Source organism: Perna viridis, chromosome 5 (genome assembly GCF_037379345.1).
Source record: "Perna viridis isolate PV_CMFRI_1.1 ecotype Kerala chromosome 5, ASM3737934v1, whole genome shotgun sequence".
NCBI lineage: Eukaryota > Metazoa > Mollusca > Bivalvia > Mytilida > Mytilidae > Perna > Perna viridis.
In genome coordinates, this window is record NC_142449.1 from 37,212,509 (window position 1) to 37,240,057 (window position 27,549).

The 27,549-nt window shown below is 34.3% G+C and overlaps 1 protein-coding gene across 1 annotated transcript in view; it reads left to right on the forward strand.

Moving 5' to 3' along the window:
• Window positions 1-27,549, forward strand: part of LOC148617317 (uncharacterized) — a 64,542-nt gene that overhangs the window by 5,187 nt on the left and 31,806 nt on the right. The window contains exons 3-7 of the mRNA XM_088584934.1: window positions 16,179-16,398; window positions 18,153-18,217; window positions 19,247-19,377; window positions 23,517-23,739; window positions 25,568-26,468. Coding sequence (XP_088441060.1) covers window positions 16,179-16,398; window positions 18,153-18,217; window positions 19,247-19,377; window positions 23,517-23,739; window positions 25,568-26,468 — 1,540 coding nt within the window. The remainder of the gene's footprint in view (window positions 1-16,178; window positions 16,399-18,152; window positions 18,218-19,246; window positions 19,378-23,516; window positions 23,740-25,567; window positions 26,469-27,549) is intronic.

A 27,549-nucleotide genomic window follows, 5' to 3' on the forward strand; every position in this document is an offset into this window, starting at 1 on the left:
CAGAATAATCATATTCGCAACTTTAAATCCAAGGTTCGTATACATGTCGTCAGTATTTAACAAAAGGCTTCCAATTACTAACTATAGAAAAGGAAGAGTCTGAAAACGAACCTTGTTACGAGTTCTTTCAAGAGTGCCACCAGACGCCTCTCTGTCAGTTACAAAGGCACACGCTGTTCGACATGCACTTTTGCGTGGGAAAACTGACGAGATCGTCGAGCCAGCCAACGTCTTTAAGTTCACAGATGGTTTCACCTGTACCTCAGAAAACGGCGTTTACGCTGTGGTTTGCAAACACTTTAAAACGGTTTACCTGGGAGAGACCCATCAAAGCGTCGCTATTGGAAAGGATTGACTAGTCGGTGAACATCTTCGGGAGGCAAACCATAATGTTGACGACATGAAAGTAACTGTCCTTGTCGAAACATGTTTCGGTGAAAAACAACCTGAAAAGTTCCTGCAACAGCGTATCATCAGCTTTCTTTGGGACTGACCAAGCCTGTGGAATGAATGTCCAAACCTGCATTTTTTAGTCACAATAACCCGGTTTATAATTGCTATTCGTCAGCTCACTTACAAATTTATGATTTTTCGTCTTGAACTGTACGTATATTTTACATGGATCAAGATTTGAAGGGCCCCCTATCTCTATGGTAGTGATCGATAGTTGTTAGTTCTCCTCAATACTTTTTGCCCCTGACGAAGGCCGTAAGGCCGAAAAGTTGGGCTCATACTCCTTATTTTTTCAGTTTTATGATTTTTAAATTTGTATTCCTTTTTACCTTTAAAACATGGCTATTGTTCAATTATTCTCTTTTCTTATTTACGTTTAATTTGAGCCACTTCACAAAATTTACTATTCGTAAATCAGCAAAAAATACTGATGACGTCACAGTAACAAAATTTGGTCTATAAGATGAAAGAAAGAAAGCGCGTTATATCTGAAATCAAATTATAAGAAAATATGAAATAATAATTTGCAAAAGGTCTTGAATTCGTCAAGTATATGTTATTTTGATGAATTCAAAGGTAAAATTTTCATTTTATTCGAAAAACGAATTTTGATGCTGGGAAAACTATAATGCTTGGTTTCAGTTTAATTAAGAACGGAGTGCATGACATAAAATGCTGACTAAGACGACAAAACAGATGATGATAAACTAAAAGAAATTTGATTCTTTAATCGGATTGATTTAGACTTTATCTCATGGTTTTCATGATATAAAGTATATATTGTACTTTTATTCCTCCGATTCCCCTTTGACAACTGCTTAAATCGTGGTTCCTATGATTTACCTTCCAACACCTGTTTATATCGTTTGATATCGTTTGAAAAGTCAATATCTAATTGATATAATACATTTCTGTTTAATTATTTGACAGCCAAATTAATACTGAAAATCGTGTTTCACATTGTGCATTTTCAGCTCAATGTACTAATTATATGGTATGTTTGATGGAAATAATAAGTATTGACGTCACTATCGTATATCATTATATGCTTTATGTTCCATTGTGGTTCCTTTTCCGATTTTGTTGGTCGTATCAAGTAAAAAAGAATAGAAAAAGTGTTCTCAAATAATAAAAAAAAATGGCAGATGAATTTATCTTCAAACGACAAAATAATCGAATACAGTGCAATCTGAATAAATCAAACCACAAATAACAAGAACACCTGTCTCAAACAAACGCTCATTAAAGGTCCATTACAGCAACAGAAATGTATTTTGAAAGAATAATCAAAGGAATCATGGCTATAGCGGTAATCAAAAGAATGTAATCCAGGGACAAAATCAGACACGGAAAACATACATACACAGCAAAGAACATAAAGTAACTAAAATCATACATACAAAGTAACAAAAGCAAATGAGCAACTCGGACTCCTCTTCAAACTGGGAGAATTGACCAGGTGCACCGGTAGGGTAAACGTTCTCTGCTTTTCTAGAAACACCCGCCGAGTTGTTCATAAAAAGTCCAGGGTTGTCGAAAGAGGAAAGCATACAATAACACGTTGAACAAATCACTTTTCATTGCGCAGATGGATACACCGTAACGATCCACGAGTTAATGATGACGACCATAAAACTTCTGTAGTGATGACTTCATTCTTGTAGCAGCAAAACCGTGTTCCAGAAGCCTATTTGTTAGAGTTCTAGCGCGATACAAAAAGTCTGCGTAGTTTTGGCAAGCTCTGGCATAACGTATGAATTGTGATATGAACACTCCATACGCAGGTGCTGAAGAGATATTGCTACAGATGAAAGGGAAGTTGACAATGTTGAATGAAAAGTCATCACGTTTGTCGTAAATTTTGGTCAATAGTTTCCCATTACCATCGATTTTTGAGTGTAGGTCATGACATGAGGCTGACTTCACAGTGTTGTAGTATCCTTTATCTCAAGTTCTTTGTGGTAGATGCGATGTATCAAATCCCCGAAATTAGGACTGTTTAAAGATAATACGTCATCTATATAGCGGAAGCTGAGGTTAAAGGATCTAGCCAAACGATATTTTTTCTTTCGGATCAGATCAGCCATAAAGTCAGCCTCATAAGAGTGAAGTTTGAACTTTGGTTAAACCAAACACCTGTCTAAACGGAACAAACGTAAAAGTTCATAATGATTTCGTTTTATACAGGTTTCACTGTTCTGTTTTATTCAGATCTTATTTATAAATTGCTTTACACTTGTTATGTTATGTGTTTGATCGTTTCATCTCACGTCACTTTTTTTAAAGAAGATACGTGTTATGTTTCATGATAAAATAGGCGTATATTTCAGCTTGATTTTATCTTTTCATATTGATTTTTATTGAATTTGCTTTACCTTTTATCAACATGATTGTGTTGTATTTCTGGTAACAATATTTTAACAAGTGTAATTTGAAATTCATGAAAGTTCATAAATAAATGGTACAAAAACTGAAAATACGTTATCAAAACTACATGTAAAAGTAAACAACCAATACATTAAGTATAAATCTCATAAACAAATTCCTCCCACAATTTTTATATTTGTCATCTAGTATTTGTTGGCTATACATTTTACTAGATCTAGACATATCTGTCTATGACTCTGAAGTGTTTGAATGCTGAGCTGTCGTAAAAAGCGCGTAATAGTCTTTTTCACTAGAACAAAATCGTTGAATTATGTTGATAAAATTAGAATTAATTTAAATATCTGAGTAGGTATTTTTAAAATGTTCAATCCGTGTCAAAATATAGGACACAAACATATACATATACAATTGTCAATATTATTATTATATTAAAGAATTATTGACTCAAATGACTCAATTATTGACCCCTGAAACGCTTGTATACAATACATTTTTCCCAATATATTTCTTTTTTTCACTCCAAATCAATGGAAACATTGTTTTGGGGTACAATCCTGTAAGTGATTTGAGTTTCTTACAAAAAAAAGAAAAAAAGAAAGAATGAAAGAAAGAAACAGAAAGGCAAGGGAAATGCATATTTCACGGCAAAGTATATGTAAACTTCCCTCTTGACATCGTGTCGAGTGATAAAATAATGCACAGAAAGAGACAATGGCCCAGTTTCATAAAAATCCTCAAATCCGTGAGTTTTCCCCAAATCTTCAATATCAAGCGATCTGTATGTTTGAACTATTTGAGTTGAGGAAGGATTTGAGGAAACTCAGTTTGAGATGTTTTATGAAACCGGTTCCATATTTGTCTATGTATTGTCAAGAACATGCACTCCCTGCACAAAAAAAAAAGAAAATATTTATTTCATTGTATTTTTTTCTCTCCATAAAACAAAGATTTGAGGCTTTCTTTAAATTTCAAAGAAAAAGTTAACAAAATAATTTGAAATGAAATGTCTATTTCCATTGCTTCTATATTTTGTAAAACAATCAAAAATTACAAAAATGTATGTGCATAAAAATTTACATTTTCACATATTTTTATAGAAAAGAAATGCATTATAAATATGCAAAGTATGAAAAATTCCAGAACGTTTCAGTTAAAAATGTATTGAAATAAGCAATATATTCACATTCTTACATGAGTACGTGTTCGTCTCAGTTTTTGACTTTGGTAGGACCTAAAAGGAAATGAAAAAAAAAAAACACATGAAAGTTTTGTTTTATAAAAGTATGTGTTATCTTGGCAGTAACATTTATGTGATTTACTGTGATTTATTGATTAGTGTTTGTTAAAATGAAAGTTATAAAAAAAAACAAATAGGGTAAAGACCGGGAATCAGAAAAATATCTCGACTTGGAGTTTTCTTTAATATTTTCTAAAAATTATTTTGCCCAGTCAGATTGCCTGGGATTTGAAGATGGAAATTCAATTTGAGTTTTTTTTTTTAAATGAAATTGATTTTGTTTTAAATAGCTGTGTCAAGTCAGGACCACTGCGGTACCTGCTGTTCCGGTGGTGCAATATCTATATTGTCAGATTTGTTTTGGACATGCCTCGATTATGGATCGGATTAGTGTTCGGTAATTTTGATGTTACCTTTTTTGATGCCATGATTATAAATAGACCGCCTTATTTTTATAGTATGGTGGTATTAAGAATTTTCTGGGTTTTTAAAAAATCATCTTGTTGTTTAGTCTTAATTTATAACTAATTCCATTGACTTAAAACTAGTGTAAAAGCTATAAAGTCATTATATTATGTATTACAAAACTTCGAAAATCGATATTTTTATTCACTGACATGACATAATCAACTAACAGAAAAACAAGTTAACTTACTCTACCGACGCATTTGGCGATATCTTCTAATTTTTTTATGTTTAACAATTTGCTCAAACATGGGAATATTTTGTTGTTTTCTATGTGATTTTATCGTGGTTTTTTTCCTGTTTCTCCTTTTAGTTATACTTTTCGTCTATTGAACTTCAAGCTATGGATTAATTTTTCAATTGTAGTTCCCCTTGAAGTTACTGTTCAACTATTTTTTTCATGTTTATTAAAACGAAACGTAAAACAATGTGTGTAAAGGTAAAAAGCACTGTCATTAAGATTCATACGTCAAGATAAAAGTCAAATAGAACGATTCCAGTATTGATTTAAGGGGAGAATATTACGATTTGTAATTCTAGTTTATAATCATCCCTATGGTTATGAAGTATAAAATTACAGTTTAGTGCTTCAACTTAATTTCTCATTTGGGAATCTTTCTGAAGTTAATATCATTTATCCAGACCAATATAAGGTCTGTGACTGACGTTCATGTCTGAGTGTAAATATTTATTTTACTTGCAAAAGTTTAATTTTCAGATATTTGATGAGTAACTTTTTCATTCCTTCATGAATATTAGATGCCATGTAGTCCTTTATTAAGCAAAAATGACACGATTTGGACGTTAACTGATTAAAAATTGTCACACGGCTTCTCAGGTGCTTTGTTGCTAGCCTAGAGTCATTTGTTTTGGACAGAAGAACTTCACGATAGATTGCCATGATGAGTATTATAAATATCAACTTAATCAGGCCTGGCTGATATATACCATTTTGAATACAATTGAGCAAAGAAATTTAATGCACCTTTTCAGACATTGAAAGTTTTATATTGTAACGAGCAGTACGTGAAAGTAGCTAGAGACAGAATTTGGAAGATTTCCTATTGTTATTGTATGATTGATACATATTTATGCTTAGTTTTATTTATTTATTTATTGTCTAGAGTTGTATTTGCTGATAGGATAATAGGGTGAATATTATGAATGGATTGTTTGTGAAAGACCCCCCTTTTCTTTGTAACACTCCGGTTTGATATACCGTACTTCTTATTTAGGATTGTATTATCATGTCCTAGATGCGGGTGGTAGAGAATGTACACTAACAAATCCATATATATTCCGTATCAATTTATTTATCCATATGGCCGCCGACATTTGTTTACTTTTGAAACTTTGGAATGCCAAATACCCGGATGAACATATCTTTCAAGTGCAAATATTGTCGTGACGTCATGTTAACGGTAAATTCTTGTTTTTTTTGTCGGATACGTAATTTTTGTCGTCCTTCTTTAAATAGCTTGCGCATTAACTTTCAGGTTTCAGTCCTGGTTCCTGTCTTGTTGCAGTTATCGTTTTGCCTGAGCGTTCCAGTTATTTATTATATTCAGATTATATAAGGTTAGCGGAATATATAATACTGTATACATATTTCTCCTGTATATTGAAGAACTTATTCCTGACCAGAAAGTTTAATCTTTTGATACTAGTTGAAGGAGGCTAGCTGTTTATTGAGACTCGCGTTGATGATATTGATAATTTCCCGTACTCTTTTACGGCTAATTATTTCACTGTCTTTTTTATTTTACGATCTAAGAGATAATTTATTACTGGTTACTGATGAATATTTTCTGTCAATTGTGCATGTTACTGAATATTAATTAGTTTGCTGTATGTGTATGGGTAGTGTCTGACCATGTTATGTCGTCCGTGTCCCCCTACCCCATCGTGTTCGTTTTCACTAACGTTACATTAGATTCTCTGTATCTTACCACCACCTGACTCTGGGGGAATTATCGTAATATGCAGTAAGATTGAAATTAAGATATTTGCATAACATGTTACAATAAGTGTGATCGTTTTCGTTCAATAAATAGTTAGTTTATTTTCGTTACGTATTTGTCTAATTTAGCTATTAAACCTTTTATTTAGAGACATACATTGCACGCTACCACACTCATCCCTCGGCCTGTTACATATTTGGGGGCAGCGGTGGGATAGTTTTAAACTGAAACAATTTAAACGGACCCGAAGGTAAAAAAAAATTAATCATTCGTAGAATAAGTTTTTACATGTCTGAGTTTGAAAGCGAAAATGCGAAAATGACAGATGGGATTGGACAATATCTAGAACATTTGATGGACTTTGACGAAATAAGTTGGACAGGAGCAGGACTCCCCGCACCTGCTTTTCAAGATGCTATCCCATCGGGAGATGTACAGGTGCGGGTAAGTTAAGAACCGGAAAGTTGCCAAGACAGGGTTGAGACACAATTAGAAGATCACATAGAAGTGAATCTAGATTAAATCTAAATGATAACAAGGGGAATGAACAGGCAGACAGAGCGACTTGTAAACCAGGTAACAAGTCTGTGGTTGGTCCCTTGTGAGCGCACTGCGTACCAACGGGTATCCCAAGAGAGGGGAGATACAAATGTTGGAAATTAAGTTGATTCAGCAGTTTTTAACGGCATTGACAGTCAGCGATTATCCCGACAAGGGGAGGGTTTCATTAGTCCAGGTTTTACAATAGGGCTGGTATCTAGGGACTTTAGAAATGCAGGGGCCTTCAGGGTATCTCCAAGGGGGGGAATAATTATACCGTCCGCACTGGTATGAGAAGTTCTGTGGTAGGCGCTAACCAAAAAAAAGAAGATCTGTCTCGGGGAATACCAGGGTTAGTGGACGGGGTCTGTCGTGGTTCACGGGAAATTTACTCCAATGCTGGTAATAATTCAGTTGACATAGTCAATAGGGTGGTTGGCAGTTCGCTGACAAATTATTCACGACCGAACGAAAAGGCGGCAACTTTCGGCGGCACGGGTAGCCTACAGGATTACTTAGTACACTTAGCTATGATCGCAAAAATAAATAGGTGGGACGAGTAAACAAAAGCTTTGGAGTTAGCTACATGTTTAAGGAGACCTGCACAAGCTATTTTAAGACCCGATCTTAGGAGGAGCTATGCTCATTTAGTAACAGCGTTTACCGCTCGTTTTCAACCAAGTAACCAGGCTGAACTTTATCGCGCGCAAATGAAAAGCAAAACACGCAGTAAAAATGAAACACTCCCTGAACTTGCTCAGGACATAAAAGACTGACGAGACTAGCGTACCCGACGGCACCTATTTAAGTAAGAGAGCAGGTAGCTTGCGACTGTTTTGTTGATTCTTTAAATGATCCCGACATAAAATTTGCAATATTCCAAGGGAAACCGTATTCAATTGACAATAGCGTGAGAATAGGGGGGGGAGGCATAGAAGAAATTTTAAAAATCCGGTTTCGTTATGTCAGATTGAAGTTTTGAATGATTCTTCAGGTGAACAATTTGACAACGTATTTGATAGGTTCGCTAAACTTAAAAATAATACAGTCAACAAACTTTAGATCTGTTAAAGCGTCTTATTTTTGTGGATCAAAGAATAATTTCAAACGAGACTTAAAAATAAATGGTGTCAAAATTAAATGTCTGATAGATACAGAGTCGACACTGTGTGTCATGCACGTTAGAAAATTTTTGTCTATACCTGAGTCGCTAAGACCTGATGAAATAGAGAAAGGTGTAAATTTAAAATTAGCGAATGGAGAACCGATGAAAACTTCTGGAAAAGTAAATTTAAATAGAACATAAATGGAAAGACTTTCATGCAGAATTTCATTATAACGGATATAGATGAACCTGCAATCATCGGGCACAACTTTCTGTTTTCAAATAGCTGTAAACTTGATATCAGAAACAGTTCTATAACTATAGGTGAGGTAGAAATTAAATGCAGAAGGGAAAATCAGATGTGTAGCACTTTTTAAGAAACAGCCAGTGACGATTTTGTCTTACCCCCTGTCATGAGACAGTCGTAATGAGTGAAATTGTAGGTAACCCCTCACATTTGGTATCAGCTTTATTAGAACCCTGTTGTAATCCTGATAATGTCCTATTAATAGCTAAGGCTTTAGTGGATCCCAGTGGCGGTTTCGTACCTTTGCTATTAGCAAACACATCAAATTTCGAAAAACACATTTACAAAAATTCTGGTCTGACTGTATGTGAAGAGTGTCCAGATTCAATAACGTTTTACGATAAACAAAAAGAAGGGGCTATTTTAAAGGTGACCCGCTGTGAAATTGAGAATGAATTACCTGAACATCTAGTTAAACTAATCGAGGCGAGCAGTGAAAATTTAACTCTGGATCAAGGCGTTGCATTTAGAGATCTGTTAATGCGCCAAAAAGATGCTTTTGCGAAATCCAAAGATAATTTAAGCTCCACTGATATTATTATATATAAACTAAGTGTTGGTGATGCGGTTCCGATCAAACAAACCCCTCGGCGATTGCCTTTATCTGGGTTGAACTGGCAGCTTTGCTTATTATATTTAGATGATGTTTTGATATTTTCAAGCGACTAAGAGAGTCATTTAGAAAGGTTAGAAACAATGAGTTCAAAAATAAAACAAGCAGTTCTGAAGATTTCACCACCAAATGCACTCCCTTTCAGGAAAAAGTAAAGTTCATGAGGTTCGCAGTTTTTTAGGCATCTGCTTATATTATAGGCCCTTCATTAAAAGTTTTGCAGAAATAGCGCGTCCGCTGCACAAATTAACAGACAAGAGCCGAGAATTTATATGGAATGATGAATGTCAAGCGTCTTTTGATAAATTAAAACAAATGTTAATATTATCCCCTATCCTGAGTTATCCAGACATGACAAAACAGTTCGTGCTAGATTGCGATGCGTCCGGCGTAGGAATCGGAAGCGTTCTCTCGCAAATACATAGTGATGGCGAGCATGTCGTGGCTTGTTACAGTAAGTCTTAGTAAACCGGAACGGCAGTATTGCGTTACAAGACGAGAGTTGTTATTTATAGTCAATTCGGTAAAACATTTTCACCATTATTTACACGGTGTGAAGTTTCTGATTAGAACATATCACGGTTCTTTAAACTTCCTGTTAAATTTCAAAAAACGTGAAGGGTAAATGGCTCGCTGGTTAGAGATCTTGGCATCTTACAATTTTGAAATAAAACACAGACCAGGAAAACAACACGGTAACGCAGACGGGCTGTCACGTCGCCCTTGCACAGACTGTAAAGTTTGCAGCCGTAAAGAATTAAAAGAAAAATACGATAGCGACGACGACAACTCGTGTCGTTTAAAAGCTATGAGACCATTAGAGTCCAATTTTGTCTTTAGTGAAAAAGTGAACTGTGAAAACGCGACAGAGGGAATCAGTGGGTCGATAGTCGACCTTCAGAAGAGGTCATACATGCACAAGAGAATGATAATATTATTAAGGTCTCACTAACCACTTCTAATGTTTCCATTACTTTACATGTTAAAAAAGTAATTTTCAAAGTCTCACTGTGAATTCCCAGGACAAATGACATCTTAAAGCTGCATACCGTTGCGAAGCTTGGAAAATAAGGCTTCCTAAATCATTATGCTAATGGTACGATGATAGTAGAAATTCTTCACAAAATTTACTTGAATAAATAATACTGAAAATCCACATTTTTACCTGTTCTGCTAACTGACAGCATGGAGGCAAATTACTCACACATGTAAACAATATTCATACACTTTTGTAGTTAATTACATATATGATTTTAAAGTACACACTCTCAACTTTATTTTGACTACTTTTAGTCATAATACACACAAATAATGCACTTACAATGCATATGTCTAGGTTCAGTGTGTTTTTGGTACTACATAGGTAGGTGGCCATTTGACCCGGAAGTGGTTAGTGAGACCTAAGATGGTTAGGCAATGAAAATAAAGAGCGAAAACAAACCATCTTGGGAAAGTATATCAGTTCTAAGTAAGGAGTTTAAATCATACTGGTCACAGTGGGACCAGCTTGAAATAATAAATGGTGTATTGTATCGGGAATGGGTCTTCGAGACAAATGGAAACATACGACAATTAGTTTTACCTTTCTGTTGGAGAGAGGAAGTCCTGAAATTACTCCACGATGATCCCGAGGGTGGTCATTTTGGTATGCATAAACGTTTGCTCGGGTTTCTGCACGGTTTTACTGGGCGGGTTACAAAGTTTATGACGAAACATGGTGCAGAAACTGTACCGTTTGCTGTTCACGTAAAGGGCCTACACTTAGATCTAGAGGGGCAATGAAGCAGTGTCTTTTGGGGGCGCCTATGGAGAGAGTCGCTTTAGATATACTTGGGCCACTCCCAGAAAGTGAATTGGGAAATAAGTATATTTTGGTGGTGATTGATTATTTTACACGATAGGCAGGAGGCTGAAAAAAATAGCTAATACATTTGTAGGGGAATTTATTGCCAGGGTTGGGGTCCCTAGGCATGTTCATACGGACCAGGGTCGTCAATTTGAATCGAAACTTTTCCAGTCCATTTGCCAATTGTTGCATATTGATAAGACTAGGACTACACCCCAAGCGATGGTATGGTAGAGAGATTGAATATATTCTTAGTAAATTTATTACCAGAGATCAACGTGACTGGGACATATATTTACCTACAGCCATGATGGCATATCGTAGTTCTGTACATGAAAGTACTGGCTACTCGCCGTGTTATAATGCTTGGACGTGAAATTGAGTTGCCCGTTGATTTTTTATATGGGAGGGCCCCAGACGAATACCAGAAAAACGAGAGTTTTCCAGAGTTTGTTTCAGGGTTACAAAATAAAATGATTAAAGTTCATAATATTGCAAGAGACAAAATGGTCATAGCGAGCGACAAGCAAAAGCGATATCATGATCATAAAATAAGGTCCAGACAGTACAAAGTTAGAGATAAAGTATGGGTTTACCATCCAATAAAGTCTAAAGGAATAAGTCCAAAATTATAATGTCCATGAATTGGACCTTATGAAGTAATTACAATATTCACAGATTTAGTATATAAGATAACGCAGGTGGGTGGTACCAAGGAATCTGTCATACACAATGACCGATTAAAGCGTTTCAATATTGGCATCTGTTCTGTGAGTGACCTGAAATGAGAATAATTAAGTTCAAATTTACGGTTAAAACTGTAAACTGCGGACTAAGAAAGGATACGCGTACATAAACGAAATTATGTGTCTTGAATAAAATATTTCATTTACAAACAGTAGTAGTTTTACTTTGCGTCACCGGCACTATTTGGTAGTAAATTTGCGTAAGTGATTGTGTAGAAACTAGTAACATTATATTTACCGGTAGTATATGCACTTTAGTCGTGATCCATGTCTGCTAATGACACCCGTCTTCGAATCTGGAGTTATAAAACTGGTCAAACTCTGCTCAGATATGTTGAGTATGTATCAAAAGAAATCAAATTATATTGTTCTTATTATTTATTCTGTAAATGAACACTTGTCAACATTGTGATTACGAACTACCTTCAAATTCAAAATATAAAATGAAGGACCATGAGAAGAGGAGACATCAAGATCTCCTGGATAAAAAATAAAAAATGGCACCTGTACAAGTAGTATCATTGGCTCCAACTCCACTGGTACAGTCTTTTCAGTTGACTCCAATTGCTAGCCCTGAGCCAATTTATCTTGAAGCTCCAATGGTAGACCTCACAGAGGAGGAGCAAAAATTGTTTACAAGAGCTGTAAACAGAGTAGGCACTCCAGTGCCACTCTTTAGTCTTTTAGAGCCAAAACAAATGAAACCCGAAGAAAGTATGCAGATTTACGAAGCAGAGCCTTGGCCTGCAGATAAACCTCTTCCAACTAGGTCTTCCCAGACCTTTGCATCACTGCCAGTGCCCAAAACACCTTTTACCTGCACCATTACCGTACCACAACTAGATCAGTCCAAGCAAGCCCAACCAAATGCCTCAGTTTCAACTGTGTCATCAGTAATCAGACCAGCTGCCACATTATCTATCCTACATCGGTTCAAACTCAAGCTTCCCCCATAACGACCAGCGACAATCTTTCATGTGTACCAGAAGGGGAGTATGACCCAGAGCATCCATTGATGGGAGGAGATTATAGGAGAGTGGAATCTAAAGAGGGAATTCCATATTATCCTCCTTGACGTCTTAACAATACACAACCAAGGAGAGGTCGTACTTATGATTGGTGCCATTCAAGCTTGCCAGACGAAGAAAATATTCGAAATCCTAGTCAGCAACTTTGTAATCCTCCATCTTCTCACATAGCTGGTGAAGATGTCGAGTTGATAAGAAGGATACGCGCCCGCTCCCGCAGTTACCCCATTGAGGTCTCCATAATTTTAGAGGAATGTTTTGGGAATTCGTAAAGAGGAAAAATTCTCGGATGGTACAATTTACTACCTTACATCAACTTGGATCCCAGATCATAACGCGCAAAAAAGAATGTCGTCTTCAGTACAGATAGAGTCATTGTACAACCCGTCGGCTCCAAGATGGTCAACGGAGACGCAAACAACCGTTTCTCAACGGGACTCAGTGGACACCGAGACTCAATGTGACTTGTTGATAGAACTTTTTAACTTCTTCTAGACAATGAGTATCTATTATGTTTTTGTTGAAATAATATTAAGAATAAGGCAATGGGTAGTTTTATTGTCGTTGAATTATGATATATATATATTTTTTTAATGTACATATTTATCATATTTGAGGCAAAATTTAATGTCTCATGTTCGGGGACGAACACTGTTTTTCAGTGGAGGGGGTAGTGTAACGAGTAGTACGTGCAAGTAGCTATAGAGAGAATTTGGAAGATTTCCTATTATTATTTTATGATTGATACATATTTATGCTTAGTTTTATTTATTTAATTATTGTCTAGAGTTGTATTTATTGATATGATAATAGGGTGATTATTATGAATGGATTGTGTGTGAAAGAAAAGCCCCCCTTTTCTTTGTAAAATTGTAACACTCTGGTCTGATATACCTTACTTGTTATTTAGGATTGTATTATCATGTTCTAGATGCTGGTGGTAGAGAATGTACACTAACAAATCCATATATATTCCCTAACAATTTATTTGTCCATATGGACGCCGACATTTGTTTTTGGAATGCCAAATACCCGGATGAACACATCTGTCAAGTGCAAATATTGTCGTGACGTCATGTTAACGGTAAATTCTTGTGGTGTCGGATACGTAATTTTTGTCGTCCTTCTACAAATAGCTTGCGCATTAACTTTCATGTTTCAGTCCTGGTTCCTGTCTTGTTGCAGTTATCGTTTTGCCTGAGCGTTCCAGTTATTTATTCTATTCAGATTATATAAGGTTAGCGGCATATATAATACTGTATACATATTTCTCCTGTATACTGAAGAACTTGTTCCTGACCAGACAGTACAATCTTTTGATACTAGTTGAAGGAGGCTAGCTGTTTATTGAGACTCGCTTTGATGATATTTACAATTCCCCGTACACGCTTTTAAGGCTAATTAGTTCACTGTCCTTTTTATTTTACGATCGAAGAGATAATTTATTACTGGTTACTGTTGAATATTTTCTGTCAGTTGTGCATGTTGCTGAATATTAATTAGATTGTTGTGTGTGTATGGGTAGTGTCTGACCATGTTATGTCATCCGTGTCCCCCTACCCCATCGTGTGCGGTAGAAATCGTTTTCACTAACATTACATTAGTTTCTCTATATCTTACTACCACCTGACTCTAGGGGAATTATCGGAATATGCAGTAAGATTGAAATTAAGATATTTGCATTAACCCGTTACAATAAGTGTGATCGTTTCTGTAAAATAAGTAGTTAGTTTATTTTCGTTACGTATTTGTCTAATTTAGCTATTAAACCTTTTATTTGGAGACATACATTACACGCTACCACACTTACTCCTCGGCCCGTTACAATATTAATATCGTGAAGGCCATAAGTCATTTTCTTATAAGCTTTATATTGTTATTGGTTTATGAATTCTATAAATTATTAATGATACAACTAAACTCTATTAACAGAAATGAATTTACACAGTTCGGCACTGACCCGTTTCTCGTCAAAATTTGATTGTGATGTGGGAGTTGCTAGTCATTGCCATATATTACCTTATTAAAAATAAATGATAAATTAGAGAGGTCAAACAGCTAGAAAAAACTTTCTAGGATACAGTTAAAAAATAACATTATATTGAAGTAGCATATAAAAATACTAACAATGTTTTAGTTGTTCTTACACCATAGATACATGGATCTCAGACATGAAACAATGTTAACTACCCTGTAAACAGCCAAGCGAAGGACACAACAAATGCCACTGTCATGTTTAATCCATTTACAGTAACGTTTTCATTGAAAACAATGTTTGAACCACTTTGTTTTTAACATAATTATGTAACTATATAAAGTATACAAATAATATGGTTCCTCAACCCTGATACACGAAACAAAAAAAAATCGGTAATAATATTAAGCCGTATTTGAAGTTTATAAACGCAAAGCATTAAACAGATCGGTGAAAATAGAAAAGTAGGTAGAAAGTAAGATTTATCTACATTATTTGATGTGTGATATAAATCTTACATGAAATATATGGTCTTTACAGTTGGAAGTAATACCACGATCATCAAAATATATTTTTTTATAATTATAGGTCAGGCAAATAATGTCAAGGGTAATTTACACATGAATTACTTCATTAAATGTTAAATTTGATATAAAATGTATTTATCCACCAATAAAGTGAACTGAATTTCAATACAATAACAAAGATCTTAAGTATTAATTTTCCGTTTTGATATGATGTTGCGTTTTTTTTTATCAAAAGATTGTGAGGTTAAAAACGGTGGAATGACATTGACATAAATACTATTGCAGTACAAATTTGCAGACCACAAAAACAAGAGAGTACCATCCAATCTTCTAAACGGAACAGCATCTTAATTTAGAAGATGTGATTAGTTAAAACAACACAAAAAAATACTTTCAAAAATCAAATTAAGATGAAATAAACGAAATAACCAAAATGTACTAAAATGGATACCGAACATGTTCCTCACCAGGAACATCTTTATAGATGGCAAAATATGTTTATTTTTACACATTATTATTAATACTAAAAATAAAACCTTAAATAGTTCTACTGTGGCCATCATGAATCCATCGTATATGTTAACCTATAGGACACACTATTGTGCGTTTAATTTCTCTTCTTACGTAATATGCATGCCCATAGATGTTCAACTTGAAAGACAGGCAAACTTAAATTTATGCATAATAAATTCTTGTTAATATCGACTATTTTTTACGATATACCGACCAACATTTTTATTGTTTATATGTTACATTGATTTGTTTTTACTCATTTTTGTGATCAGCCCGTGACTTACCTTATGAAATTATACTTTCTAAATTCTATTTTATGAACAGGTTATACGAAATAACCTGGTATGCGACAGCTTACACTTCTATAAGGATTTCTTTAATTGATTTTCCTTCGCTAAGTTGTAAAAATGTTTGTGTACGTTTCTTAGAAAAATATAAGGTTGAACCATTTATTTTTGTCCATTTTCTTTTAAGTTATCATTCAGCAGACAACACCTGGATTAGAGGTTTTGGGGTCCACCATTACCATTCAAGGAGATGATTTGCAGACGACAGGTAGTCACGACAGAACGACAGTGGACCAACAGACGGGTATTCTACTCTCCAATTTTACAAGCCATCCTGAGTTGCATTGTAGTGATCCTTCCGAAGTAAAGTGGACACCACGTAATTTTAAAAAATGTTTCCGTATAAGGTATGATCAACGTTATGACACTGACATAGAATAATAGGATAGATAACCGGAAAGAGTGAATAACAAAAAATTATCACGAGTGTCGAAGAACGCCTACTTAAATCCTCAAGCGTTCTTGCACGAGTGGTCATATCATGATAATTCACGATAACCAATTGATTATCTTATTTATTATGTACATGTTCTTCATAATTTATCGATATTTTCAATATAAATTAAAAATTCCGTGATTGGCGGATTGATATCAAAGTGGTGACGTTTTGCCGTGAGAAAATCAGAGATTGAAAAATTACCGATTTTTTTCACAGTGCGAAAGAGTAATCAAGGGAACAAAGGTTATAGCGGTAATCAAAAGAGCGCTATCCAGGGACAAAGACCAGACATGGAAAACAGACACACACAACAAAGAACACAAAGTAACTAAAATCATACATACAAAGTAACAAAAGTAAATGAGCAACTCGGACTCCACTAAAAACTGGGAACATGGACCAGGTGTACCGGTAGGGTAAGCGTCCTCTGCTTTTCTAGAAACACCCGCCGAGTTGCTCATAAAAAGTCAAGTCCGGGGCAGACAAACGAGGGAAGGAAAACTATGGCCCGTTGAATAAATCAGTTTTCATTGTGCTGATGGATACACCATAACGATCCAAGAGTTCATGATAATAATGCGAATTATCGAAATTCATTACAATGGGAACATTCGATAAAACACTGCTATCTATATAATAATACATTTATAACTAATTTTATTGAATTACAAGTAAGCTTGAAAATTTTCCGCTGAAAATGACACAAGTACTCACAAAGAATACAATTATGTATATAAGTCTCTGTTTGTGGCGACTCCATTCGCAACACTGCTCCATCGGATCAAATTGATACAGGGAAGATAACGTAAGCATAGAAGGGTCTGAAAAATTCCCTACGATGTTAGAACTGTCAAATTTGCGAAGCAACTTTTTTGTCGTTCTCTCCACGGGACTCGAACTCGTACCGCTGTGATGTCTATGGCAACCCCGCCTCCACAAATCCGGCGCCTTAGACCATTCGGTTAGCTAGGCTATATGAATTATAGCTTTCGCTGCCCGGGTCATTCCTCCTCGTAGGATTAATCTAGGTCTGTAACTTAGTACACGATGTATGGTAGTAATTTGACAGTTCTAACATCTTTGAGAAACATGACGAATTTTTCGCTTTTGTAGTATTTAAAAAATCATTGAGTGATGCTTGTGAGAATAACACGTACCTGACTATATTTATCATTTCAATTTCGTGTATTTGTCATGTATTACAAGTAAATAGAGAAAAACACGTATATACTATTTAATTGCAGTAATGCAGTAATTATGCTCACATGTTAAACACTGTTCATATTTTTTCCAAAATTTTCTTGACCTCAAAATATGCTTATTTAGGAAGATCGTTTATGAAGTATTACGGGATTATTGATTTATTTGACGATAATTGCCCCGGGCAGACATCATAAAGCACGACCATTATGGTACTCCTCGAGAAATAAACTCCTCGTTTTAATCTGAAGTCGTGAACTATATAAAATGAATATGTTAATTCTGAATGAAAAGTTATTATCTCGTAGGTATATTGTTGAGATTTACTGTTAAACTTTTCAAAGCCTTAAGTAAAAAAAACTGTAGTTGTCGGATATAATTGGATAATGATGATTTCATACCTTATTACTAATGCATAGACGTGTCTATAAACAGTTAATTTTTGTTTTACATTTATTTCAGTGCCTACGTTGAAACAAACGAATTAATTATCTATTTCATTTCAACAAGAGTATGCAGAGTAACAGGTATTCCATTTATTACAGTTATTACTAATTTTTATCTTCTTGAAATGTGAATTGATTTTCCTATTGCATCGAATTCTTTTCAGTTACTTCATCGTGTCAATTTGAATTTTAATTCGATTTTGAAAGTATTCGTACCGCTTCAAATAAGATGACAAAGAGGGAAGTAGAATTCCGATAAATGAATTATATATATACAAACCGCGATTATTATTTTTATTGTGGCGATTCTTTTCACTTGGGGTGATATTCTATATTCTCCGAAGCTCATATATTATTCAGGTTACACCCGCTGAAGTTTTGCGCTGCATAGGTTTACATGTACATCTACAAGACATTAGTTCATTACTGCAACATAATGCAAAGGCCATCTTATCGTTCAAAGAATCTGATAAAATAACATCAAATACTAGTAGTAGTTTTATATTATATGAAAGTCACTATTTGCAGTTGCATTGTACCGTCAAAAGGTCTTTTTTTTTCGGTAAATACTGCATTTGGTAGATATATATTTTTGTGGGTCCGACCAAGGTAAATATAACTGTATTTTAGTTTGCGTGTGTGTTTTATAAGTCTGTTTTCCACAAAAATCATCTTCCTGATCAATCAAATACAAAGTAATAACTTAATCCTTCTTATTGAAGTCATCACTACAGACGTTTTATGGTCGTCATCATGAACTCGTAGATCGTTATGATGTATACATCAGCACCATGAAAACTGATTTATTCAACGGGTCATAGTTCACCTTTCCTCGTTTGTCTACCCCGAACTTGACTTTTTATGAGCAACTCGGCGGGTGTTTCTAGAAAAGCAGAGGACGCTTACCCTATCGGTGCACCTGGTCCATGCTCCCAGTTTTTAGTGGAGTCCGAGTTGCTCATTTACTTTTGTTACTTTGTATGTATGATTTTAGTTACTTTATGTTCTTTGTTGTGTATGTCTGTTTTTCATGTTTGGTCTTTGTCCCTGGATTACATTCTTTTGATTACCGCTATAACCTTGGTTCCTTTGATTACTCTTTCTCGCCAGGACGACGAGTATATTATTCAGCCGACACCTATGGATATATAGAGAGTCCAGGATTCCCTGCGGTGTATCCAGATAATTTCAGCATTTCATACATTATTTTTTCTACAACGACATCATCTATTTATGTACAGGTATTAGTCTATCATCTCAATTTATTTTTTTTACCTTTACCATTTCATTTTTACTTAGGGAATATTACTTGCTGTTAAAATATCGGCAAAAATACCGAAGCGTCAGCATTGGTATAGTTAAAAAAACGTCAAAATCCCCAAAACATAGCCTAAAAGTGAATATGGAAAACAAAGATGGTCTACATGCACAATGTAGCGAGTCCAATAAATGAATTACACATGAAAACTGTAGAAAACAAGACGTCACACAAAAAACTAAAGCCCTAGCAATATTAACTCCCACCAAAAAAAAAAAAAAAAAGCGGGAGTGACATCAGGTGCTTCTGAAGGGTAAGCATGTCCTGCTCCGCCAGCGGCATCCGTCATATTGCAAGAGAGTATAATCCGGCAATAGTCTGGCGCGATGATAATGCAGACACAAGTCACAGTAAGGTTCTGTCAACAATATTCCCATCAGGGTGAAATAATTCATTTCAAGAAAGTATCATGATGGAAACATATTAAATAATGTGGAAATTGTGAAAAACAATCCGTGATAAACAATTAGATTAAACACAGACACACGCTTATTCAAGTTTGTACATTGATAGTTGTTCCTTGTTCGTAATGGACTAAATCGAAATGTACTTATTTTGCAAAGTTACTTTTTCGAATGTTCCGTTTGGAAAACTACTAGAACAATTAATCGGATAAAGTGGATAAAAAAACTATGTTAACACATACCAAAGAACACAAAATTTTAAATCTTTAATAGATCTTTGCGTGATTATCTATATTTTGATCACTAATAGAATATAATATCAATTAAACAGATTTTTATCTTTATTTTTTTCTTCTATTTACAATTAAATGTAAAATTCTATGATTGGCGGATTGATATTCGAAATCATCAGTGACGTTAAATTAAATGAACGTCTAAAATAAATTACTGTTTTTATTTCACATGTGAATTAAGAAAATTCATCGCGCAGAGATCATTTAGTAATTCACTATTTGTGTCTTGAATTAGAAAAGAATTTTTGAATTATTTTTTTTGGCATCACTATTTTCTACGTTAAAGTCTCTATTTGTTTGCAAACAATTTTTGCTTTTACATTTCGTCCCGCTTTGATTGTAATATTTTTAAAATGTCTTATATCTTGACGAAATAAGTTTCTGTGGTTTGTTTTATTTCGTTAGTATAAGTTTATATGGGTAGGGGAGAGGAATTCTATGAGTTCATTGATTTCGTGGTTTGAGTGTCACTAAAATTTTTAAAAAAATTGACAATTTATACGAATTTCCGGTAAAGTTATCACCAAAACAAAGCCTTTTTTGCTTTATATTCAAAAGAAACATGATTTTTTTGCAGACATTTGTTTCACGACACTGACGATTGAGACAGGATACGGTGTAAAATTACTGAGGTCGAAATTCTTTCGAACAAAAAATTATGGCGCCATTGCTAGGTGGTCTATATTGAACGTAAATGTCAAAGAGTAATCAAGGGAACCAAGGTTATAGCGGTAATCAAAAGAATGTAATCCAGGGACAAAGACCAGACATGGAAAACAGACATACACAACAAAGAAAAATAAAGAATTTGTCTAAGACAAAATTAACGTAATATTTTAGTTGTGGACAGAATAAAATAGTCGGGCATACCATTTTATGGTTAAAACTGACATTATGTAACTAAGATAAACTTGCGGGTTATATATATAATCTGAAATAAACAACTGAATTGCCGATTAATAAAACAATTATTAGATGACAGAATTCGACCGCTCGTTTTGCTTCTATCAAATTGACACGCGGCCGATGCCGAGATGTAACGTCTCTCTGTGTGGGTTGTCTTTCATCCGCGGAAAGAATTATCGTTGAAATTCTTGATTTCGTTGTCCCACATGATGATATAATATATCCCACGATTGATTAGGAAACCACAGTGATAAAAATAACATATTTTGCTGCAATTTGCTGTATTGAATATTTTGCTTGTTAAGAACTGTGATAGTTATATACACTGTGAAAAGTAAATCTTAAAAATATGTCACAGCACTGTCTGTATGTCTGTGTGTCTGTATTGAGTATGACGTATGTGTTTTGTGAGGTTCTTTCAAGCCAGGTTAATTAGCATTGAATCAACTGTTGTCATTAAGGAACTACTCTTGTCACAAAACGTCCCTTCAGACATCATTTTACCGTTATTGCTTTTAATTTCTAGAGAAAATCAATTTATATGCCTCATTGTATAAAATCTTGACTCTGGTCACGTTTGCTTATAGGAAAATATCCGTCATCCATTGCTTTACTAGATACTTTAAAGTCAGAGTCATTTATGTGATATGAATGTACTTAAGTACCAATCCCTTCAATATTAAGACAATGCGATTGGTAGACACATGGTGAATAAAAGCCAACCGAACAAACGATGCTGTTTTCTGTCTGTATACACAATATTTTTATGTACATATAATTCTTTCGGTGGGTATACAGATCTTTATTGACTATTGAATATTGGTCTAAATATGATCAAAACTGCCAATACAATACTAAATACAAAGTGTACCAATACGGATTTTGGCCGTCAAATATGGCTTTTACCCGTCCAATACGTTCATATTAGACTGGTTAAAATCCATACAGGCCTAGCGTATTGGACTAGTCAGTCAATAAATGTATAATTGCGTAAAGTTTTCCATATTTGCCTCAGTCCCATATGTCTAGCCTCGGACCAATAACTGAGCCAATATGAAAAACCTTACGCAATAGTACTATAGTATTTTGGAGAATAAAACAAAATAAAACAAAAAGGACAATACTTCCATATACAGTTTACATATTTTTTGACTAAAAATTACACAATCTAAGACTGGTTATGTGGATTGTAACTGTTTCTGAATAAAAAAAAACAACTGAAATTGATGGGGTTTTGGCACGCATGTATAATTTCCTGTCTGATATTAAAGAAGACTGATACTAACATGATCAACTTAACAATTTATTTTTAAGCGCATATTGTAATTATAATATATTCTGTCTTGTAACTTTGGTATTAAAACCCATGAAAGACCTGGTTTATAGATGTGTTAAATATTTTTCTAAGATTGTACATACAGATTCAATATTTTAATTCATATTCAAATATTACAAAAATACAAAATGATAGTTCATGTATGGTTTCGACGTATTATCTTTAAACAATCCTAATTTCGGGGATTTGATACATCGCATCTACCCAAAAGAACTTGATATAAAGGATACTGCAGACACTGTGAAGTCAGCCTCATATCTTGACCTACACTTAGAAATCGATGGTAAAGGAAAACTATTGACCAAACTTTACGACAAACGTGATGACTTTTCATTCAGAATTGTCAACTTTCCTTTCATCGGTGGCAACATCCCTTCGGCTCCTGCGTATGGAGTGTTCATATCACAACTCATACGTGATGCCAGAGCTTGCCGAAACTACCCAGACTTTTTGTATCGCGCTAGAACTCTAACAAATAGGCTTCTGGAACAGGGTTATGTTGCTGCAAGATTGAAGTCATCACTACAGAAGTTTTATGGTCGTCATCATGAACTCGTGGATCGTTATCAGCACTATGAAAACTGATTTATTCAACGGGTCATAGTTTTCCTTTCCTCGTTTGTCTACCCCAGACTTGACTTTTTATGAGCTACTCGGCGGGTGTTTCTAGAAAAGCAGTGGACGCTTACCCTACCGGTGCACCAGATCCATGCTCCCAGTTTTTAGTGGAGTCCGAGTTGCTCATTTACTTTTGTTACTTTGTATGTATGATTTTAGTTACTTTATGTTCTTTGTTGTGTATGTCTGTTTTCCATGTTTGGTCTTTGTCCATGGATTACATTCTTTTAATTACCGCTATAACCTTGGTTCCCTTGATTACTCTTTAATGTATGGTTTAAAAAATATAGATTATTACAGTGCATTTCCCATATGCGTCCATGTATCAACTTGATACTTCTGTATTAAGCCCCGAGAGCTCTGATTTGATCGAGTTTTGAAATGGGTCGAGGGTTGATGTAATTAAATATCTTATCAAAAGAAAGTCAATGAAATTAATTGATAAACATGGCATTAATCTAATGAGATTCATTGTATTATTTAAGAGATAAAAAAAACTTTTTAGTTTCAGTCTTTCTACTTGGAGCCTTCCTACAGAGGAACCTGCTTTGATTCCGTTACTGTGATATCAGAACAGACATATATACTTTGTGGTGCTATAGAAAACGAGGCTTTAAATAACCTTCATTATCATTCCGAAAACAGTACACTGACGGTCAATTTCACAACTGACAACAAACTAGGACGAAGTGGATTTAAACTTATTTACTTTTCTTTTGAAACAGATGGTAAGTTTTGGAAGCTTCCATGTTGTGACAATTAGAACGAACACTTTACAGTTGGATTTAGTTCCAATTTCATTAACCAAAAAAAAAAAGAAATTTTGTAACATTCTGATTGTCGAATGGCTGAAGAAATATTTTCAAAAGATAACAACGTAATAAATCCTATTGCCATCCTTTCAGTTTTGCGTTCAGAACATAGTGAACTGTGTAAGGACGACTTTCACATTCGCTTTTGACGTCGAATCTGTTGGAAACTGGTTTATGGTTTTATACTAGACAAAGAAGGGTTATCGGATTTGAAGGAGTAATCAAGAAAACCAAGGTTATAGCGGTAATCAAAAGAATGCAATCCAGTGACAAAGACCAAACAGACATACACATCAAAGAACAAAAAATAACTAAAACCATACACACAAAGCAACAAAAGCAAATGAGCATCTTGGACAGCAAGAACAGTAATAGGTATATAGAAATATGTCTACGAACACAGAAATATCTGAAATGTTTCTATCATATTTGTATCATGTAAAAATATTGTAGTAATGGAATCAAATTTCTGCTCCTCGATTTCACGCCTGTTAACCCCAGTTGACCTCGTTGTAATTAAAGAACTTTTCCGGAACCGAAGAAATGTGAATGTCGTCTATTTAAGGCTATTTTGTTAAACTTCATCTGAATTCACCAAGGTGTTTAGTGGGATTGGTGCTATTCGGTTTTCTGTATGCGCTTTTTAGTTGGCACTTTGTTCTCCCGTGGAAATTATTAAAAGATACTTGTTTTTTTGAAACTTATTTATGATTGTCACTAAAAGATTAAAGAATAGAATGCATTTATAAGGTACTGGAAACCATTGCTTAAAGAACGTCCCTTCATTATTAAAAAAAAATATGTCAAACAGAGTGTTTCTGGCGAAAATTAATAGTAACGAAATTGAATGGCAAAAAAAAAAATAATAATAATAAAATAAAATAAACGTATTCACGAAAATAAGTATAAGGAAAAGAGCCTTCTTGAATTTTCTAAATATATATTTAAAAAAGATAATAATTTATTTGCATAATTATAATACAAACATAATACATTCGTATTTTGTTTTCAATTTAAAGAGAGTCCAAAAAGGTGAACATAAACCAACAACAAAATCAATTTAGTATGACAATTCTGTATTTCACTATATTAATTAAAACACAGTTTTTTCATTAGTTAAGATTTAAAATGGGACTTGAGAAATAAGTTACTTCAGGCAGAATGTTTGGTGCGAAGACGAAAATCAGGTTAACGTCAAGTAAATAGCTGTAGATAGTTTAATTGCACTTCTAGAAGAACATGTTAATGCAAATGTCACACATTCAAGGTGTTTGTTAAAGAAAATAATCGATAAGACCAAATGATGCTAGAAACAATTTTCTCAAATTTGAAAGATAAGAATGGCAAGGTGAGAAAAGGGGAAAAGTTTTCGTATGATTAAAAAATAAGAAGAGGTTCTATAAATAGAGTTAGTGAAAATGGTATGAGAAAAGTACAATTGTCATTTTGTAAGGTCAACACGAGTCGGGATGCTTCAGATCAGAAGTATGCTATTGATAGTGGTTAGTCACTGACATAGTTCTAGATCCACAACGGTAAAAATCATTCAAAGATATTGTATAGATTTGTCCCATGACTAAACGACATAATAAACTGTAAGTTTGATTTTTTTTTTAAAATGATGCCTGTATGCCATAAACATGTCTTCGTTTGTTGCGATTTCCCTTAAGATAGAAAATGGGTTACCTGAGTGTATTGTTGCACGCAATGAAACTTTAATCATTTATTTCTTCATTTATTTCAGAATGCAACAAAACATTGACATCTCATAGCGGAAGTATTACTAGCATAGGCTATCCAGGAACTTATTTCCCACGGATGTATTGTATAATTAGTATAGAATTGCCACCAGAATATCGTATTCAAATGACCATTAAAGATATTGATATCCGAAGCAACATAAACAGGACATGCTCAAGTGACGGTTTGAAGATCTTTTCTGGCAACGTTAAAGAGTCATATTGCGGTAAATTGTCCGACTTTAAGGAGAACGAATTAGTTTTTATGTCGTCTTATTCAACTGTTGAAGTAGTATTTACGTCTAATTTTTTCAATGAGGGTAAAGGGTACTGGATAGAATTCGACAGTCATATTCCATGCTCAAATAAAACATTTACAAATTCTTCAGGGTCGTTTTTCAGCGACAACTTCCCAAAATTTTATTCAAACAACCTTGATTGTTTTTATACAATAGATGTTTCCGAAACAAATGCTGTTATAGAAGTTATTTTCGAATCCTTTCACACTGAATCTTTTGAAAATAAGTTTTTACGAGGAGACCTATGCAATCTTGATTATATAGAAATGTACATAGGAGACGAAGTTAAACGAATATGTGGTCAATGGAAAGGAACTGGCAATTCTTTAAATTTCCGGTCCGAATCCGGTGTAATAGGAATACGCTTTGTTACTAACGAACTAAGGTCATGGTCAGGATTTTATGCCACGTGGCAAACTGTATCCAAGAACTCAAGTACCCAATGCAGCTCAACTTGGATCGAAGCCAACCAATTCTGGTTCGAAATTGTAAGAAATCCTCTGACATGGAATGAAAGCCAATACGATTGTCGACAAAAAGGTGGTTTCCTTGCAACTATAAACGACCTTGAAACACAACAAATGTTAGAATCTTTCCTTTACAAGAGGTAAGAAACATGCGTTCTACAGAATAACTTTTAAAGACACGCGTTGTTAATCAGAACGTAATGAAAAAATGTTGACTAAAATTAGAACAAATTATTATAGAAACAAGCAATTGTAAATTTTATTGTTAGAGTTCACCCACATTCATAAAGTAAACCTGCAATAATGCAGATTCGTCCATAGATCTTCCTTAACCTGCATGGTTATTGCTAACCTTAAGTATGATCAAAGAGATCGATCCATACCTGACAAGAGTGTATCATGACTATGCTAAAAGTGCTAATAGTTAATTGTAAGACTTGAATCAATTTGAAACAAGAAATTTTGACCATTTTATAATTTTTCCATTAAAAGGACAAAAGAATTGATTGAAGTTCACCATAATTAAAGTATTCTGTTCATTTGTGCTCTTTGTCACTTTCTGGTCATATTTCTCGCAGGAAATTGTGTCCACACACAAGAAACAGCTTTGTATTAAGTCAAAACAATCATTTGTGCATAGTTTATCATTTCTGAAACAATAAAATATGTTTTTGGATGTGGACTCAGTTTTCTCAATGTAAATATTTCCTGAAAAACACGAAATTTACAATTCACAGCAGTTTTTGTCAAATGGTGTATAACTGTTAAACCATTGTGGTTTCCTTACGTTGAATTATACACACAAAACATTTTTTTTCCTAATTTGTGTTCATTTTACTTCGTTTTGAATAATTTTGTTATATCATTACAACAAAGTTAATATTTTTTGCGTCATATTCATAGCCAAATACCCTTACACATTCAAACCAAGGAAATGTATGTTTACTTACCTTGCCAAATATATGGACGAAAGCGTTACAAAAACATCCATCAACCAGAAAAAAAAACATGATGATGTAGGGATTCTGAAAATAAGACTCTGGTAGGCTACCAAAAGTATTCAGATAAAATCAAGTGTTCAGCAAAGTGTCGAAAAGTATAGGGTTTCTAATAACTTAATTAAATTGCAGGAACAAATAGCAAAAGGTACACCACAGTCTGTTCAAAATTGAAGATAATCTGAAAGTTTCCCTACAGATTTTTTTTGCATGATTATCGTCA